The sequence below is a fragment of the Staurois parvus genome, unplaced genomic scaffold, assembly GCF_062004578.1.
Source record: "Staurois parvus isolate SC_StPar_1 unplaced genomic scaffold, SC_StPar_1.0 ptg000207l, whole genome shotgun sequence".
Taxonomy (NCBI): domain Eukaryota; kingdom Metazoa; phylum Chordata; class Amphibia; order Anura; family Ranidae; genus Staurois; species Staurois parvus.
In genome coordinates this window covers 1,991,027-2,009,973 of record NW_028318003.1, presented here as the reverse complement: position 1 = coordinate 2,009,973, position 18,947 = coordinate 1,991,027, and the positions used below count along the sequence as shown (strand labels likewise).

The 18,947-nt window shown below is 41.0% G+C and overlaps 1 protein-coding gene across 5 annotated transcripts in view; it reads left to right on the top strand.

Moving 5' to 3' along the window:
* The window catches only part of TBCEL (tubulin folding cofactor E like), an 82,194-nt gene that overhangs the window by 35,230 nt on the left and 28,017 nt on the right, over positions 1 to 18,947 (top strand). For all 5 annotated transcript variants that reach the window (XM_089678549.1, XM_089678547.1, XM_089678548.1 and 2 more), the window contains 5 exons: positions 2,576 to 2,715; positions 4,442 to 4,623; positions 7,376 to 7,632; positions 10,505 to 10,631; positions 14,253 to 14,369. In XM_089678549.1, coding sequence (XP_089534675.1) covers positions 2,576 to 2,715; positions 4,442 to 4,623; positions 7,376 to 7,632; positions 10,505 to 10,631; positions 14,253 to 14,369 — 823 coding nt within the window. The remainder of the gene's footprint in view (positions 1 to 2,575; positions 2,716 to 4,441; positions 4,624 to 7,375; positions 7,633 to 10,504; positions 10,632 to 14,252; positions 14,370 to 18,947) is intronic.

Below are 18,947 nucleotides of genomic sequence, written 5' to 3'. Positions count from 1 at the left end.
GGCAGGAAAGACATTTCTCTTCAGCAAAACAAAGTCTACCTGCTTCCAGTTCTGCTTTAACAAGGTCTTCTGTCTGTCCACCCTGTCTATCCGCTCCCTTTTCTATTTTGAGTTCTGCACTACAGAGGATTGCAACAGGCTAATGCCAAGTCAAATTCATGTACTTACATTACTTTCATTTAACTAAATGCATTTCATAATACATTAATGAATGCATAGTTGCTTTAAACCGTGTATTTTTATTTCTGCGTTTGTATTTTTAATGCAACTAAATGTAAGTACCCAATTATGCTTTTATAACATCCTCTGGGAATCCGCTGTACAACACCGCTCAGACTGGAGAGGAATGGTTAGTACCCTCAGCCAGTCTCTGTTTGCATACTCGTAAGCTGATCAGTAACATGTTGAGGATAAAGATGATCTCATCGGTTGCTGGTATTTCACTGACCTTGGCAGGGAGGTGACCCTCTGTAGTGATGATTCTGCATCTCACTACACCTCACAATAGTAGATACAAAAACCACAGCCTGGCTCCAATGGTGAAGCATGGGATATATAGTTATTCAGGTTTTACACTCTTTTGCTATTTCTGTTTTGAGGATTGAACTTGAGAAAATCAACAGAATGATTTTGGAACAGTTACTAAAATATATTTTAAAAAAAGAGACAATTTTACATATCATGTAGTTACCAGCATCCTTGAAATTGACTTTTTTACAGGCTCTTGGATCTGGATCATAAATGGTTTGAACAGGAAAAAACCTTCAGGGTACAGCTCCCCCCTTAACCCCCCTAATACTTATCTGAACCTGATCTCAATCCAGCTATGTGCATGAGAGCAGCAGCTCTCTTGGGTCTCTTTCTCCTCATTGGCTGAGACACAGCCCCATGTGTGCCCCATAGATACATAGAGGCAGCTCAGGAGCAAGCATACAGAAGTGCCTGCTCTGGGGACATTTGGCAAGGGGAAATGGCCAGACGCACCTGTGGGGGACCTGACAAGAGAAGGATTGGGGCTGCTCTGTGCAAAACCATTGCACAGAGCAGGTAAGTATGACATGTTTTTTATTTTAACCAATTCCGCGCCGTCCTATAGCAGAAATACTGCTACAGGGTGGCACAGGTGTGCAAAATCACATATATATAATTGTGATTTTGCAGCTTTAGGTGCAGCTCCAGGTAGGGGGCATGCGCGCGTCCTTCCCACACCGCCATTCGGGCCTCAGCTGTCAATCCCCTGCCGGCACCCGGTGATCTCCGAGTATTACCGACAAGGGAGAGACCTGTATGTAAACAATACAGATCTCTCCCCTGTCAGCTCCAGCACACTGCTTTGTATGTCTCTGCATAGCAGAGCCATACAAAGCAGTGTGCTTACATTGTAAAGCACACACAACGCACATAGTAGAACAGCACACAGTTAACCCTTTGATCACCCCAGATGTTAACCCCTTCCTGCCCTATGCCATTAGTACAGTGTCAGTGCTTTTTATTAGCACTGATTATTGTATTAGTGTCACTGGGGATGTCAGATCCCCCTGTGTCAGGATGCCTGCCGCAGTCCTGCTATAAGTCACTGATTTCTGCCATTACTATTAAAAGAAAAAAAAATCCATTATATATACCGCCATTTGCAAACGCTATAACTTTCACGTAAGCCAATTAATTTACACGTATTGGGATTTTTTTAGCTAAGGTATGTCACAGAATACATTTTGGCTGAAATTTATTAATGAAATTTGATTTTTTTTAAAAAAATTTTACTGGACGTTTAATAGCAAAAAGTCAAAAATATAGGTTTTTTTTCCAAATTGTTGGTCTTTTTTTTGTTTATAGCGCAAAACATAAAAAACACAGAAGTGATCATATACCACCGAAAGAAAGCTCTATTTGTGGGAAAAAAGGACATAATTTCATTTGTTGCAGTGTTGCATGACCGTGCAATTGTCAGTTAAAGTAACGCAGCGCCGTATTGCAAAAAATGGCCTGGTCAGGAAGGGGGGTAAATCCTGTGGAGGGCAAGTTGTTAAAGATAAAAAAAAAGCCCCAAGCCTTTAGAACCACTTTAAGTGGCACATTTCTGTGGATTGTTTTCACTTCTTCATGATAACATTTTAGGGTGGTGTCAGGATGAATGAAATTATTTCAATACATGAATTTGATGCACATCATTATGTTGTTTTAAAGTTTTTATTAAAATACCTATAATGAAGCTAAGTGGGGGGAATCACATAATGAAAAATGTGAGATCTTTTTTTAGACTAGAATTAATGAAACGTGTTAATAACTAGCGCTCAATAAACAATTGATTAAGACACTGTTTTAGATCGCTCAAACCTCCCCAGTATCTTGGACTTTGAACAGTTTTGGCTTTAGCCATGACGGAGAAGAGAAAAAGGTTGCATGTCTCTTCTGCAATAAAGAGCCTGTCTGCTTCTGGTTTTTGAAAGTACTGCCGTATAGGGGATTGCAAAAGGCTATTACCAAGTCAAATTCATGTACTTACATTAGTTGAATATAAACAAATACATCATAAATAGAGCTCATTAAACAGTTGATTAAAATTCTGTTTTAGATCGCTTGAATCTCCCCAGTATCTTGGTATTGAACAGTTGTGGCATTAGCCATGCTGGAGAAGAGAATGAAATTGCTGCATTTTGTTCACACGTGTCAGAATTAGACCTGTCTGGTAACCAGCTTGACAGCTGGCAAGAGGTAAGAGAAAACATCAAACTGTTCACAGCATGAATAGAATGTTGTTCTCATCCAAGCCTTTATTTACCAGAGAATCAAAACGAACAGAAAATGGGGTTGATTTACTAAAGGCAAATAGTCTGTGCACTTCAAGCGCACTTGCTCTAGATCTGAGGGGAAGATCTGAAATGAGGGGGAGCTCTGCTAATTTCTATCATCGGATCATGTGCAAGCAAAAATGCTGTTTGTTTGTTTGTTTTTTCCTTGCTTGTGATTGGGTGTTCTTTGCAAAGTGAAGTTTTACCTAATTTACTAAGCTTTGGAGCAACTGCACTTACAGTGCACAGTATATTTACCTTTAGTAAATCAACCCCACTGTGTGTAAACCACATCACCATTCTGAAACAATTGGATGCCTGGCAATGAGACAGGAATGTCACCAAATATGCATGTGTAATCCACAAATTATGCTAACACCTAATGTGTAGGAAGTGATGTAGGTTGTGTATACAAGTTCTCATACAAAAGCTATTGGATAAATGTAAAAAAAAGCTACTTTCATGTTACCTGCCCAAAGAAGTGACTTGCTAATACAATTATATGCTTTTATTTTCAAGGTAAATGAGAACCCTAATGTAATCAAAACATTGAATTTTAAATGAAGAGTTTTTGAACTTGTACAAGTTTACTTTCCTATATTGGCAAAGCAGCAAATGTGTTCTCTAAAACATGTCATCCTGAAATCTTTGACCACACACTGCATAACATCATTCTGGTTGACAGAGTAACTCCGACAGTAGAATGCAGAAGTTACTACTGCATCATGGGACCAGAGTTTTTCTCGCCCCATACTTGATCAAACATGACTAGGCCATTGGGCGAAGGTTAACAATACCTTGATTAGAAAGACAAGGACCACATAAAGCATTTTGTGTTTTGGATTGAGTAAAGAAGGTTTAGAACCTCTGTCAAAAAAAAAAACATTTAGGGATCTGTTTTTTATTTTGCTAACCATGTCCCTGTTGAATTAATTTCACTTCACTTCATATGCCGACACGTGTAAAGTGAACAGGTAGCGAGGGGATAATCTTCAAGTTACATGTATAGAGGAAGGGAAAGATTTTAGCAGTAGATGAGCTAGATGTTAAAGCTGAAATTTAGGCAAAATAAATATTTTTTAAATACAAAAATCATGTACGTACTTACCTGAATCTTGTACTTCAGGGTGTATTTCTTCAAGATGCAGATCTATGCAGTGATGAAGGATTAAACAACTTCTGCACAATGTATGTGCAGGAGTGTTGTGTAATAAAGACTGGTTCTGCTGCTCTCTTTCCTTGTGCAGGGTGACTGGTCTTTTATCTGGCCTATCCTGTAGTTTTCTGTAGACAACTTGTTGTGGGTGGACCTGCTGTGCCCCTCCCACAGCTGTGCTGTCTGTACCAGGTATGTGCAGCACATTGAGGATGGCACTGCTACTTTCACAAGGTAATATCTGGGGTGGCAACAGCATTTTTGTGGCTGGAGTTCAATAATGGAATGTGGCATGTCTGCACAAAATTCGGTAAACTTTTTATAACTGAAACATAGGAACAGTGCCTTCTTTCATGTACTGTAGTTCTCCTTAGTGGCCTATGATGTGTCAAAGTCTATGAAAATTACAGTAAACCTTTGCATGTGGCAGGTTTGTTAGCATAATGTAATAATGCTCACACTTAATCTTTTGCCTTTTTGTTTGTACTTACAGGTCAGCAAGATAGTATCTAATGTGCCTCAGCTGCAGTTCTTGAATTTGAGTTCTAACCCATTATACATGTCTGTGTTGGAACGTGAGTGTGCTGGATCATTTTCTGGTATTCGTAAACTGGTTCTCAATAACTGCAAAGTTACCTGGGAAACAGTCCACATACTGCTGTTGGAGCTACCAGAGTAAGTATTATAGCGTTGCATTTATTTTGTAGGTGGTGCCAGTTCTACTCTGATGTTGCAGTGTTGGGTATGTCGGTGCCAAACACTTATATGCCATATTATTCCAGAACTCAGATTTTAGCTTAAATGAGAAATTCAGCCAAAAACATCAGATAAAAATTAAAGCACATTAAATAAATAAAAAAGAAGCGTTTTCTGCAGTACTCACCTCACACCTGTCTACAATACTTCTCTTCCACTAGATATCCCCAGTCTGATATTCAACCCACTTCTGGGTTGAGTGTTTGGGACCCACCTTAGCCTGTGGTTGGACAATGAACGAAAAGCACAGCACAATAATGATTCATTTCTCTGTCTTCTCTCTCTATCAGCATTCTTCTTATCAGCACATGAACTGTCTCCTTGTACTGCTTATTCCTCTCAAACTTCAGCCTTGTTGTACAAGAAAACCTTCTGTAGCAAATTATATATGTTCTTTTTCTTTATTGTACATCATGGGGCACAGAGCATCTTCATATACATGATCATGGGGTTATGCTGCCACCTTTACTAAGTCAGCCTCAGTCTCAACCCAGAGGTTGAAATATTTAGTCCTGACCCTGGATACCATCTAGGCAGGAGTGATCCTCCTTCCAAGCAAATGTCTTGCTCAAAACTTTAACAAATTCCTTGATTCAACTTCACATGATGGTTTTGGGAAAGATGGTTGCCTCTTTCGAGGCATTGCCCAGTTTCATTCCAGCCCCTCCAGCGGATTGTCTTAGCAGTATGGAACAGGGAGCAAATGTTGGAATCCCCCGATGTTGTAAAATCCCAATACAAGATTGTCTCTGGACTGGTGGATTGCCTCACGGATGCTGGAGATGGGAAAATCATTCCTCCTTAAATCCTGGAGGGTCCTCACGATGGACACCAACTTGATGGACTGGTGTGAAGTTCTACCAGGGGTCTCCAAACTATGGCCCTCCAGGTGTTGAACTGCAAGTCCCATGAGGTCTTGCAAGGCTCTGACAGCCACAGGCAAGATTCCCAGAGGTAGAGGCATGATGGGACTTGTAGTACTTCAAAAGCTGGAGGGCCATAATTTGGAGACCTGTCCAAGGAACTTGGTCACTGCAGGAGAGGTCGTTTGTCCATCAACATCCTGGCATTGAAGATGATTTGCCTTTTTTCTACTACAATGGTCTGTGCAGCTGAAGGGTCTTCCTGTAAGGGTCCATTCAGGCAACCCCATGGCAATGGTGTACATAAATCATCAAGGAGACACCAGAAGTTGGACTGCTCAGAAGGAAATGGATCTCATCCTATCTTGGACAGAACTCCATGTTCCCTCACTGTTTGTTTTCCACATTCCAGACATGGAAAATTGGCAAGTGGATTTTCTCAGCTTTCAACAACCATCTCTGGGGAATGTACGCTTCACCTAGAGGTGTTCAAAGTACTCTGTTGATGTTGGGGAACCCCAGATGTGGATCTTCTAGCATCCAAGTTCATTGAAAATCTGTACAGTTTAATCTCCAGGACCACGGACCCTTGAGCATTTGCGGTGGATGCTCTGGTGGTATTGTCGGTAGGTGACCCTTGGATCCTTACGGATCAACCAGACCTTCTATTTCAAGGTCCAATGTTGCGTTTTCTTTCCAGTAACTGGTTTTAACAGCATGGTTGTTGAAGCCAGGGTCTTGAGAGGCGGGAGTCTTTGACTACCCTACTGAAGGCGCACCAGGTGACTTCAAGGATGGTTTACCACAGAACCTGGAAATCTTATTTTGCTTGGTGTGAGGCTAGGGGATTTCATCCTCGCAAGAATATTGTGGGTCACATCCTGACTTCTCCAAAGTGGAGTGGATCGGGGTTTGGCCAAAGGGCAGATTTTGGTGTTGGGGGGGTCCTTTTTCAGAGACTAATTACTTCACATTCCTTGGTGTGTGCCTTTTTTTTTGTAAAGTCTTTCTTTATTAAAGAAGCTTCCAACAAGCCGCATCCAGACAGCTGGTTTTCTTCTTCTATGATGCCAGACCAGATCTTTAGTAGACGTCCCCTCAGTCAGCTCTTGGCAGTACTTGAGTCTCAGTATCCAGTCCCTTAGGTTGCACAGTTGATGCCTCACAATAGCATCATTGCCTGGAAGGGCAGTGTGCCCCCTTCATGCTGGACTAATCCTCTCCAGGAAAAGACCCCAAGCTCAGTGTGCTCACTGAATATATACAGTCTCCCAGCATGCCATTAGGACCTTCCTCTCTGGGATAGGCCAGGTTATGTATCAATATTCATGCTTCCATCTGCATAGCTCCACACATATTATCCAGAAACCTGTAAAGCTTTCTGGATGCAGAGGGAGCTATCAGACTGGCAGCAGCAGAACAAACTGAGCAAACCTAACTAGCAGAATACAGCTTCACTGAGTACAGTGAGCTAATTATGAATTTAACTAACAAGCAATCACCGTCACACTGACTACAGTATGGTAACTAAATTTATCTATCAAAACACATACTAAATCTATTTGTCTACATCTGACACCTATATAGGAGGGTGCTACATATAGAAATGTGATCTTGTGGAAACTTCTCACAGCTCACTAATTACAATCGGCCTCTCTGGGGAAGACCACCTGACAGTTTGAAAACCACTTCTATTGTAAAATAATAATTTCCATAATTCTTTGTGACTCTACACAAGTTTTATGAAATCCTGATTTTTTTTTTTTAACAAAATTGGCAAAAAAAATTTATATTTTTTTCTTTTTCAGCCTAGAGGAACTGTTTCTGTGCCTTAATGACTATGACACCATAGTGAGTTCACCAGTTTGCTTTCGTTCGTTGAGGCTTCTTCATATAACAGACAACAATCTCCAGGACTGGTCTGACATTTGTAAATTAGGCATGATGTTTCCTTGTCTTCATACTCTTGTCCTTGCAAATAACAATATATTGATGATCGGGGACTCTGAGGAATCCTTGTCACGGTTGTTTCCAAATCTTCGGTCAATAAGCCTTCACAAGTCAGGTAACCTTTTCCTGTTGCTGTATTAGTATTATTCTTATGGTAATGTTGACTTTACACTGTGGCATACATTGAACATTTTAATTTTATTATTTGGGCCGGGGGGGTATAGATCACATAATATTATAATTAAAACGCAGCGCAAAAAAAATATTATAAAATTAAGAAAAGTCCAAATAAGTAAAAAATAAAGTATTGTGCTGCAAAGCGAAAAAACGTGGTAGAAAAATATATACATTTTCCAGTGTGCTCACATCATCTGTGATATTCTATTTCACCCACATTCACCAAATATAGTGGATTCCCAAGCTATTGTGGCTTAAGAATCAAAACAGACTTAGAGCTGGATGGGGTCTCCACAGGTGTATCTCACTTGGCGAATCTTAGTAACCTTCCAGAACGATCCCTCACGTATCCAAAAATACAAAAAAAAGAAAAACCAATAGTGTAATACTGCATGAAACTCAAAAAACAAACTCAGAAAACAAAACACAGTATTTCATGCAGTATTACACTATTGGTTTTTCTTTTTTTTTTGCATTTTTCATCGATTCGTGAGTGTGTGTGAAATAGAATATCACAGATGGTGAGAACGCTGGAAAATTTATATATTTTTCTACCACTTCTTTGCTTTGGAGCACAAGACTTTATTTGGAACTTATCTGGACTTTTCTTAATTTTATATCATTTTTTTTGCACTGCGTTTTATTATAATATTTTGATGTTTTTTCATCTTTGAACAGCAGCATTTAATGATTGTGGTGTATTAATTTCTTTGGCGTAGGTTTTTTAATTTCTTGTATAGATCACATAATGTCAGGAGCTACTCCTTCATTCAGTGCACACACAGATACAGGGAATGACCTGTAATGTCACTTCAGACGCTGGATCCTGCATGGACGCTCACCTCTGCACTAGTCATGGGAGTCCTTAGACATACATTATCATGCTTGTCTGTGTTTACATACAGTCAGGTCCATAAATATTGGGACATCGACACAATTCTAACATTTTTGGCTCTATACACCACCACAATGGATTTGAAATGAAACAAACAAGATTTGCTTTAACTGCAGACTGTCAGCTTTCATTTGAGGGTATTTACATCCAAATCAGGTGAACGGTGTAGGAATTACAACAGTTTGCATATGTACCTCCCACTTGTTAAGGGACCAAAAGTAATGGGACAATTGGCTTCTCAGCTGTTCCACGGCCAGGTGTGTGTTATCCACTCATTATCCCAATTACAATGAGCAGATAAAAGGCCCAGAGTTCATTTCAAGTGTGCTATTTGCATTTGGAATCTGTTGCTGTCAACTCTCAAGATGCGATCCAAAGAGCTGTCACTATCAGTGAAGCAAGCCATCATTGCTAAAAAAACAAAACAAACCCATCAGAGAGATAGAAAAAACATTAGGCGTGGCCAAAACAACTGTTTGGAACATTCTTAAAAAGAAGGAACGGACCGGTGAGCTCAGCAACACCAAAAGACCCAGAAGACCACGTAAAACAACTGTGGTGGATGACCGAAGAATTCTTTCCCTGGTGAAGAAAACACCCTTCACAACAGTTGGCCAGATCAAGAACACTCTCCAGGAGGTAGGTGTATGTGTGTCAAAGTCAACAATCAAGTGAATACAGAGGGTTCACCACAAGATGTAAACCATTGGTGAGCCTCAAAAACAGGAAGGCCAGATTAGAGTTTGCCAAACGACATGTAAAAAAGCCTTCACAGTTCTGGAACAACATCCTATGGACAGATGAGACCAAGATCAACTTGTACCAGAGTGATGGGAAGAGAAGAGTATGGAGAAGGAAAGGAACTGCTCATGATCCTAAGCATACCACCTCATCAGTGAAGCATGGTGGTGGTAGTGTCATGGCGTGGGCATGTATGGCTGCCAATGGAACTGGTTCTCTTGTATTTATTGATGATGTGACTGCTGACAAAAGTAGCTGGATGAATTCTGAAGTGTTTCGGGCAATATTATCTGCTCATATTCAGCCAAATGCTTCAGAACTTATTGGGCGCCGCTTCACAGTGCAGATGGACAATGACCCAAAGCATACTGCAAAAGCAACCAAAGAGTTTTTTAAGGGAAAGAAGTGGAATGTTATGCAATGGCCAAGTCAATCACCTGACCTGAATCCAATTGAGCATGCATTTCACTTGCTGAAGACAAAACTGAAGGGAAAATGCCCCAAGAACAAGCAGGAACTGAAGACAGTTGCAGTAGAGGCCTGGCAGAGCATCACCAGGGATGAAACCCAGCGTCTGGTGATGTCTATGTGTTCCAGACTTCAGGCTGTAATTGATGCAAAGGATTTGCAACCAAGTATTAAAAAGTGAAAGTTTGATTTATGATTATTATTCTGTCCCATTACTTTTGGTCCCTTAACAAGTGGGAGGGAAATCTGCAAACTGTTGTAATTCCTACACCGTTCACCTGATTTGGATGTAAATACCCTCAAATTAAAGCTGACAGTCTGCAGTTAAAGCACATCTTGTTCATTTCATTTCAAATCCATTGTGGTGGTGTATAGAACCAAAAATGTTAGAATTGTGTCAATGTCCCAATATTTATGGACCTGACTGTATACTGTAGATAAGTATGGTATTTATACACACGTAAGATTATTAACACAGATGATCAAAGTAATACATTTTTGTTCATCCCCATTTAAAATGAGAATGTGGGAAGACCTGAATATATTAGCTTTGCGACAAATTAATTGACAAAAGGGGAAAAATTACAAATATATGCATGTTTTATTGAATCTGCTGGATTATACAATACAGCATAAAGAACAGCTTTATTGTATATTTTATGTATGCTTAGCATGTTTTACTTACCCATTTTGCTATCCTCTGCAGGTCTAAGTTGCTGGGAAGACATTGAAAAACTAAATGCGTTACCGAAGCTAGAAGAAGTCAGGTTATTAGGTATTCCTCTAGTGGAGCCTTATAGCACAGAAGAACGCCGGAAATTAGTTATTGCAAGGTATTTATCCTATGCAGTATAACTGTAATTTATTTAAAAAATACTTAGGGGGATGTGTATGTGTGTGTGTATATATATAATTGAATCAAATTAGAAAAATGTGTGAATACTGGGTGACAGTTATATGGACCGTGTGTTAAAACATTGATAAAAAAAACACCTTAGAGTGTACTTAAACCCAAGAGCATGACTTTTTCCCCCTCACTGTCTGCAGGGTTGGGACTGTGGGAATGGAGAAGCTGAAGCGCATTGTAACTGCCTGATTATGCTGCAGGATCAGGAAGTCTCAGGCACGTTTGCAGACCATATGCTAAAACATTTATAAATAAACTTCTTAAAGTGTATTTAACAAGTTCAATACCAGTTTGGTACCTTCACCCCCTTGTTGCCCAGGCCAGCTTTCAGAGCTGTCAAACTTTCAGTGCCATTTACTCATTCATGCAACACTCTACCCATATGAAATTTTTATCATTCTTTGAGACTGATGGAGCTTTTTTGGTGGTATTTCCTCACCACTTGGCTTTTAAAATGTTTTTGCTGTATAAATGAAAAAATACCAAAAACATCTTCCCTGTTACAAAAATTTGCAAACAATCTTTCTTAATAAATTTAGGCCAAAATGTATTCTGCTACATATCTTTGACAAAAATAACCCAAATCAGTGTATATTATTTAGTCTTTGTGAAAGTATAGTGTGTGTATGTGTGTAGATTGATCAGTCCTGATGTACTGACTGCTTATTTCATTTCTTGAGGTTCCAAAATGCCAAGACAGTCAAATACCCCCTAAATGACCCCTTTTTGAAAGTACACAGTCCAAGGTATTTAGTAAGAGGCATAGTGAGTTTTTTTTAAATATGTTTTTAACATATTGTTACCAGAGCAGAACGGAGTCTTCATGTGACTGGTGCGCTGGTGATTAGGTTTCCTGACTGGTGACCGTATGTAAGGAAAAACAAATTAAGATTTTTTTTTCTTTTTAATGGCTCCCGCTCGGCCGCCATTTTGACTATAGCCCAGACAAAAGGAAGTTAAGCCCAAGAATGACTTTTTCTTCCTCACTGTCTACTGGGCTGGGCTTTTGGGAGGAAGAAGCTGCAGTTTATCATAACTGCCTATGATTATGATGCAGGCTTAGGAGGTCCTAGGCACCTTTGCAGACCATGTTGCTTCCCAGAATAGACTGCTTTCATAAGCTGCTGTTAGTTAAGCAGTACTGGGTGGTACAGGTGACATGGAGTTGGGCTCCAAACCGGGAAGCAGTTAGGCATTCTGTGCATTAGCACAACTGCTTTTAGTTTCCCAGCAGGAGTGCAAAAAGTAGGGTGACTGATGGTTGGCTTTGTCACCTTTCCAGTAGAAACCTGCAGTATTAACAGGTTTTTATGGCTTTACTACTAGAAAACTACTATACTTAGTAGTTTTAAAAGGGTGCTGATTGTTGAACTTCACATTTTTGTTTTGTATACACTTTAGCTTTCATTTCTGATTCTGTACTAGAAATTGGCAAATTGAATCTGGGCGATGAAGTAACAGATTCAAAAAGAAAAGGAAAATTGGCATAGAGTATAGAAATTGGTGATTTAGCTTCCACTATCTGAATTGCACTAAAAATGACCCTAGTTGTCTGGCTGCCACAGTTGGTGCAACAGTATTGATGAAGTGGCACCTGTATTTTTGTTGTTGTTGTTTTTTTGCTGATGATGAATGCTGGAGTGGGGCATAACTTCAGCACATAGACATCTGTGTATAGCGTGTAAGCAGGAATATTGGCCATCTCAGATGCAAAGGAAATATTTCTAACCATGGCTGGATCTAAGGGGGGTGCTGGGATGGCCTGTACCACCCCCCAGATTTTATTTGTGCCTTAACACCCCCCCCCCCCCCCCTTGGATGTTGTTGGCAGTGTTGCCAACCATTCATCAGGAAAAGCTGGAGCTGTTTGCTGCACCTATCAAGGCATCTGTGAGGCTCACAATGCCCAGCCAGCAAAATACCCCCCACACATGAACAGGAAAGGAGAGAGGGCTTGATCTGCTTCACCTCTTTCTGCCCCTATCCCCTGTGTCTGCCCCGCCCCCAACACTGGAATCCCCATGTGCAGCCAGTGCTATGCTTGAGAAAAGAGGTTGTGTGGACAGGAGATTTGCAGTACAGCAACCGGCAGCTACATCGTGTCTGCATGATTGATTCCCCTGTGTGAGCACTGAGGGATGACTTGACTCTGATGTAAGAGGGCACTCTGCCATGCTCTGATGTAAAGGGGTATTGTGCCAGATTGTGATGGAAGGGGGCACTGTGATGGATTGGGGCACTCTGCCAGATTCTGATGGAAGGGGGCACTCTGCTGGAATCTGATGGAAGGGAGGGGGTGCTTGTTTTGGATTCTGATGCACTCTACAGCAAAGTACCCTCTTACACCAGAATCCAGCAAAGTGGGACTCTGGTGTACAGTGGTGGAACTCTTGGGACAATGATGTAAAGGGGCATTCTGATGTATAGATGTATATGGGGATAGCTGGGGACTCTAATGTAAGGAAGGACTCTGGTGTGAACATGGCACTCATCCTGACTGCTGCACTTCATATGCTGTTTTGTTTTTTTACTTACTGACCCCTGTACATAGACCTGACCAAGGTGTTCATTGTCCCAATAGTTGCTGGTTTTAACAAAGTTCTTCTTTAAGATAAGTTCAGTAAGTCAGCCCATACATATAGTAATTTTTTTTCGTTCAAACAAGAAAAAAGGGCCAATTTACCCATCCACATATTCAAGGTGGATGGGAGAATCCTTCTCACTGAGGTATTTTGTTCTGACAGTAGGGAGACTTCCTTGCCATCAGAATACACCAATCACTGCTGCCAGCTGGCAACTGCTGTGGCTGGTTGTACAGTAGTTAATTGTTAATATTGTCAATGTTTACGTATTGTTTATACTGTTTAAAGGCTGCGTTTTCCTTTAGGAACATATTATACGTCCTCTGCCCTGCTGAGCCCCTGTACACTGCCATACTGACCCCTATACACTCCCCTGTTGACTTTCCATCCTCTGGAGCCCCACATTAGACCAGCTAGATCTGGCCTTGACTCTCACAGTTATTGCAAGTACTTGCAGGCTGTCTCAATGGGGTTGTATAGGTTCGAAATGTAAAAAAGGAAATTAATTTGACTCTAAGCCCTGGTTCACACCAGTGCAATTTTCAAATGCAAACTTCAAATCACATGACAAGTTGTACTCTACTGTCGGCAATTGAACTGTTGAAATTGGTGCAACTCCAACTTTATGGAGCTGCACTGATGTGAAAAAATAATTCCTGCACTATATTTTGTGATTTCAGGTGCGACTTGCATAGACATCTGTGCACGAAGTTGCACAGATGTCAGCCAAGACACACCTGAAGTTTCACTGACATGCAACTTTTGAAATCGTAAGATTCAGTGTGAACCAGGGCTAGATCTTTATCACTTCCCTTTGATTGTACCTGGCAGCCATCCATCAAATTTTCTCACAGTGCGATATGAAAGAATTTTATGTTATGAAAGACTGCTTGGATCATTCTCCTCTACCAGTTTTATTGCAATGATGGCCCAGCCTAACTTGCTTCTCTTATATGAACTCCTAGATTACCATCTGTTTCCAAACTGAATGGCAGCGTTGTCACAGAAGGTGAAAGAGAAGACTCAGAGAGATTCTTCCTCCGTTACTATATGAATTTCCCAAAGGAAGATGTCCCATTAAGGTGAGACCTTAGACAAAAGACAGAAGGGAGTTGGGTCTGACACAAAATACTTTTTTCAGATCCAGTTTTAAGTGTATACAAACACGTCTCCTGTTGGCCCTGTGCAATAATGGCGACTATTGTTCCTCTCCAGCTTAAATGTCTGTCAAGGTTAAAGTCCGATCTGCAAGATTTGCCCTGAGCAGCGGTCAGCTATGTCAGTGAACCTAAGTAAATATTCTTTTTTTACAGTTGAAATATCTTGTTTTAATTCATCACTGCTAGAAAAACATTAACACATAAATTAACTATTTCTTAAAGTGAAACTTTAAGTAGAAAGCAGTGCAGCCCTACTCCATATAAATCAATACAGTAATGTCACTACTGAAAATTTGTGTATCAAAACGTATTACAATACAACCTCATATATACTACTAATCAACAAATGTCCAACACCCAAAATGAAAAAGTCTCTCTGTGTTTTTTCTCTAACTTTATTACTTCACACTGGGGTTGATTTACTAAAACTGGAAATGTCAAAATCTGGTTCAACTGTGCATGGTAGCAGCTTCTGTCTTCAACTTGTTCAATTAAGCTTTGACAGTAGAAACAGTTTTAGTATAAACAGTGCACTGTGCAGATATGCATTTTGATATTCTTGTGATTAGTTATTGATGCCCATTGCAACCAGCAATATTCCAGCTGTCACTGTATAATTGCAGATAACCGTATGTTACCTACAATCTGATATGCTATATTGGGGCAGCAAATAGCATGCCAGGAACAAATAAGAAAAAATAATTGATTGTGGGTATCTATCCACACTTCGTTTAGATTAGTTTAGCTTCCTGTGGAAGTACCCAAGAAGAACATGCTTGGTTGCTCTTACTGCAAATGGTAGGTAAATGGAAAAGCTATAAAAAAATAATCACCATATCTCCATACCTTGTGGTGTCTGTTTGCTGAACAGAGGTTGCAAGCATACATCTTCTACATCAGGGGTGCTCATCCTGTGGCCTCCGGGGCCTTTGATGTAGTTCCCAACCTCAAACTAGGGAAGTACATGCCAGGGATTGGCAACCTTTTGATCACTATCTGAGCTTGCTGACCTGCCACCCCACAGCATCAGAGTGCAGTGAACTGGCACTGGCAGCTGAGGAAGCAGGCAGCCTTGCAAGGAGCAGGAGCTGTATAAGCCGGTGCTTCCTCTGTAGCGCCACCTCAGGTCCCGGGGGGGGAGGGGGGTGACGTAAAGGGACGCTTTTTGGACGCCATGGACTTTTCTAAGTTTCCAGGCAGAAAGAACAGTCAAAATGCAGGCAGGGCACAGGACAAAGCAGTAGGGACAAAATATATGTGAAATGCATTGAAACAGCAATGACAGCAAAAATTCCATTTTTTAAAAATTTCAAATTTCCCGCCGGTTCCGGCGCCCGTACGTCCCGACGTCACAGGGACCGGAACACGGAACCCGGATGCCGGCATCGGCCAGAGGAGATGGCCGGGGACGCTGCAGGGGACACATCGCGGGAGCGAAGGACAAGGTAAGTGCTGTAGGGACCCCCTGAGCAACGCCGCATAGTAAGCCCGAGTGTAGCTCGGGGTTACCGCTCTTGGTACTGAAATTTTACCCCGAGCTACAGTTGGGAAAACCGCTAAGGAGGTTAATGTCCCACATCTGTGACTTTTTAAATTGCAATTAGTGTCAGTGTATAAATAGTCAATGAGTTTGTTAGCTCTTACGTGGAAGCACTGACTAGGCTAGATACTGAGCCATGGGGATCAGAAAAGAACTGTCAAAAGTCCTGCGTAACAAGGTAATGGAACTTTATAAAGCTGGAAAAGGACATAAAAAGATGTCCAAAGCCTTGAATATGCCAATCAGTACTGTTAAATCACCTATTAAGAAGTGGAAAGTATGGGGATCTCTTGATACCAAGCCAAGGTCAGGTAGACCAAGAAAGATTGCAGCCATAACTGACAGAAGAGTTGTCTGGGATTCAAAGAAAAACCCACAGGCAACCTCAAAAGAAAAACAGGCTTCTCTGGAAAAAGATGGTGTGATTGTTTTTAAGGAGTACAATACGGTGATACTTGAACAAAAATGAGCTGTTTGGTCGAGGTGCCAGAAAGAAGCCTTTACTGCACCAATGCCACAAAAAAGCCCGGTTACAATATGCCTGACAACACCTTGACATGCCTAACCAGGCCTTTTTGTGACATTGATGCAGTAAAGGCTTCTTTCTGGCACCTCGACCATGCAGCTCATTTTTGTTCAAGTTTCATCATACTGTGCTCCTTCAAAACAACCACACTGTCTTTTTCCAGAGCAGCCTCTATTTTTCTTGTGGTTACCTATGGGTTTCCCTTTGTATCCCGAACACTTCTTCTGGCAGTTGTGGCTGCAATCTTTCTTGGTCTACCTGTACTTGGCTTGGTATCAAGAGGTCCCTGAATTTTCTACTTCTTAGTGGAAGTGATGACTGGCATATACAAGGCTTTGGACATCTTTACATTATTATTATTATTATGATTATTATTATACAGTATTTATATAGCGGCAAAAGGTTTGCTCAGCGCTGTACATTATAGTGGGGGACAGTACATGAGACAATACAGTAACAGAACAATACACAAGGGGTTCGAGGGCCCTGCTCTTTCGAGCTTACAATCTAGGAGGGAGGGGATAGTGGTACAGGAGGAAGTGGCTGTGGGGGATGGAGTGGTGGGAGGAGTGGAGGAGATCGGCTGTTAGGTGAGGGTGGGGTAGGCTTCCCTGAAGAGATGGGTTTTCAGGGTGCACCTAAAGGTGAGGAGGGTAGGTGACAGTCTGGTGGATTAGGGTAGTGAGTTCCAGAGGATGGGGGAAGTCCTGGAGAAGTCCTGCAGTCGGGAGTGGGAGGAGGAGACCAGGGAGCTAGAAATATATATATATATGTCCTTTTCCAGCTTTATAAAGGTCCATTACCTTGTTACGCAGGACTTTTGACAGTTCTTTTCTGATCCCCATGGCTCAGTATCTAGCCTAATCAGTGCTTCCACGTAAGAGCTAACAAACTCATTGACTATTTATACACTGACACTAATTGCAATTTAAAAAGCCACAGATGTGGGACATTAACCTCTAATTGGCATTTTAACCCGTGTGTGTCACCTTGTGTGTCTGTACCAAGGCCAAACATTCCAGGGTATGTAAACTTTTGATCAGGGCCAATTGGGTGATTTCTGTTATCATTCTGATTTAGAAAGGAGCCAAACAACTATTTGATAATAAATGTCTTCATATGATCATCATCCTTCAATAAAAGAGCATTTTTTGGCATGATCAGTCATATTATCAATATCAATGCCAAAGTTTCACAATTTCTGCCAGGGTATGTAAACTTTTGAGCACAACTGTAAATAAATGAATAAAAAGTCCTGATTAAATAGTGAAGAAAGTGCTCTGTGCTGCAAAACGTCATGTAAAGTGCTTCTGTGCACGAGTGCTATTCAAAAGAAACAAGCAAGCCTCCTACCAGGTGGGCATGATCTCAAACTATAGAGATCTAATGAGCATATATATCATGACCCCAGGCTGGCGCTCTCACAGTCATACCACCTCCGGAGGAACTGGCTGCACCCACCACACTGATATGCGATCCCACCAAAAATTCAATATGGTATCAAATGCCACTCATCATAATGACATGGAAGGATTGGACAAGAAGAAACCTCTTGGTGCAGTATATTAAAACCAACCATTAAAAAGTATTGCACTTACAAACAGGTGCGTAAAGTAAGCAGTAAACAACTCAATATATTCACCTGGCTGCAGTCTCAGTACGCCGGTGCGTGATGACGTCATGCAAGAACTCCGTCTGACGCTTGTCCCCAAAAATGGCGTCCTCTGGGATTAGACATCATTTGTGGAATGTCAGAAGCCATCAATTTAAAGGGAAAAAGACCCGGTAGGACTCAACATCAGTACAGTGAAGGAAATAAGTATTTGATCCCCTGCTGATTTTGAATGTTTGCCCACTCACAAAGAAATTATCAGTCTAAAAATTCGAATGGTAGGTGTATTGTAACACTGAGAGACAGAATAGCAACAAAAAATTCAAACAAAATGCATGTCTAACAAATTATGCACTGATCTGCATGTTCGTGATGGAAATAAGTATTTGATCCACTTCACAAAACATGACTTAGTACTTGGTGGCAAATCCTCTGTTGGCAATCACAGAGCTCAGACGTTTCCTGTAGTTGGCCACCAGGTTTGCACACATCTCAAGAGGGATTTTGCCCACTCCTCTTGGCAGATCCTCTCAAAGTTATCAAGGTTTGGTGGCTGACGTTTGACAATACTTATTTCCTTCACTGTATATGCAGCCACGAGATGTACCAGAAAACCAATATCAAACACCTCGAACCACTAAATAGGAGAGATGGATTCTGCCAGGAAAAACGAAAAATACAAATGACAAATTTTGTAAACAAATACCTGATCAGGTGAACCCAAGATAAACAAAAATAGCACCATCTTGTGGCTACATTTAAAAATGATAGAACCCTCAAAAATTCATTTTTGGATACATAAATCCCCAACAAATATATCAA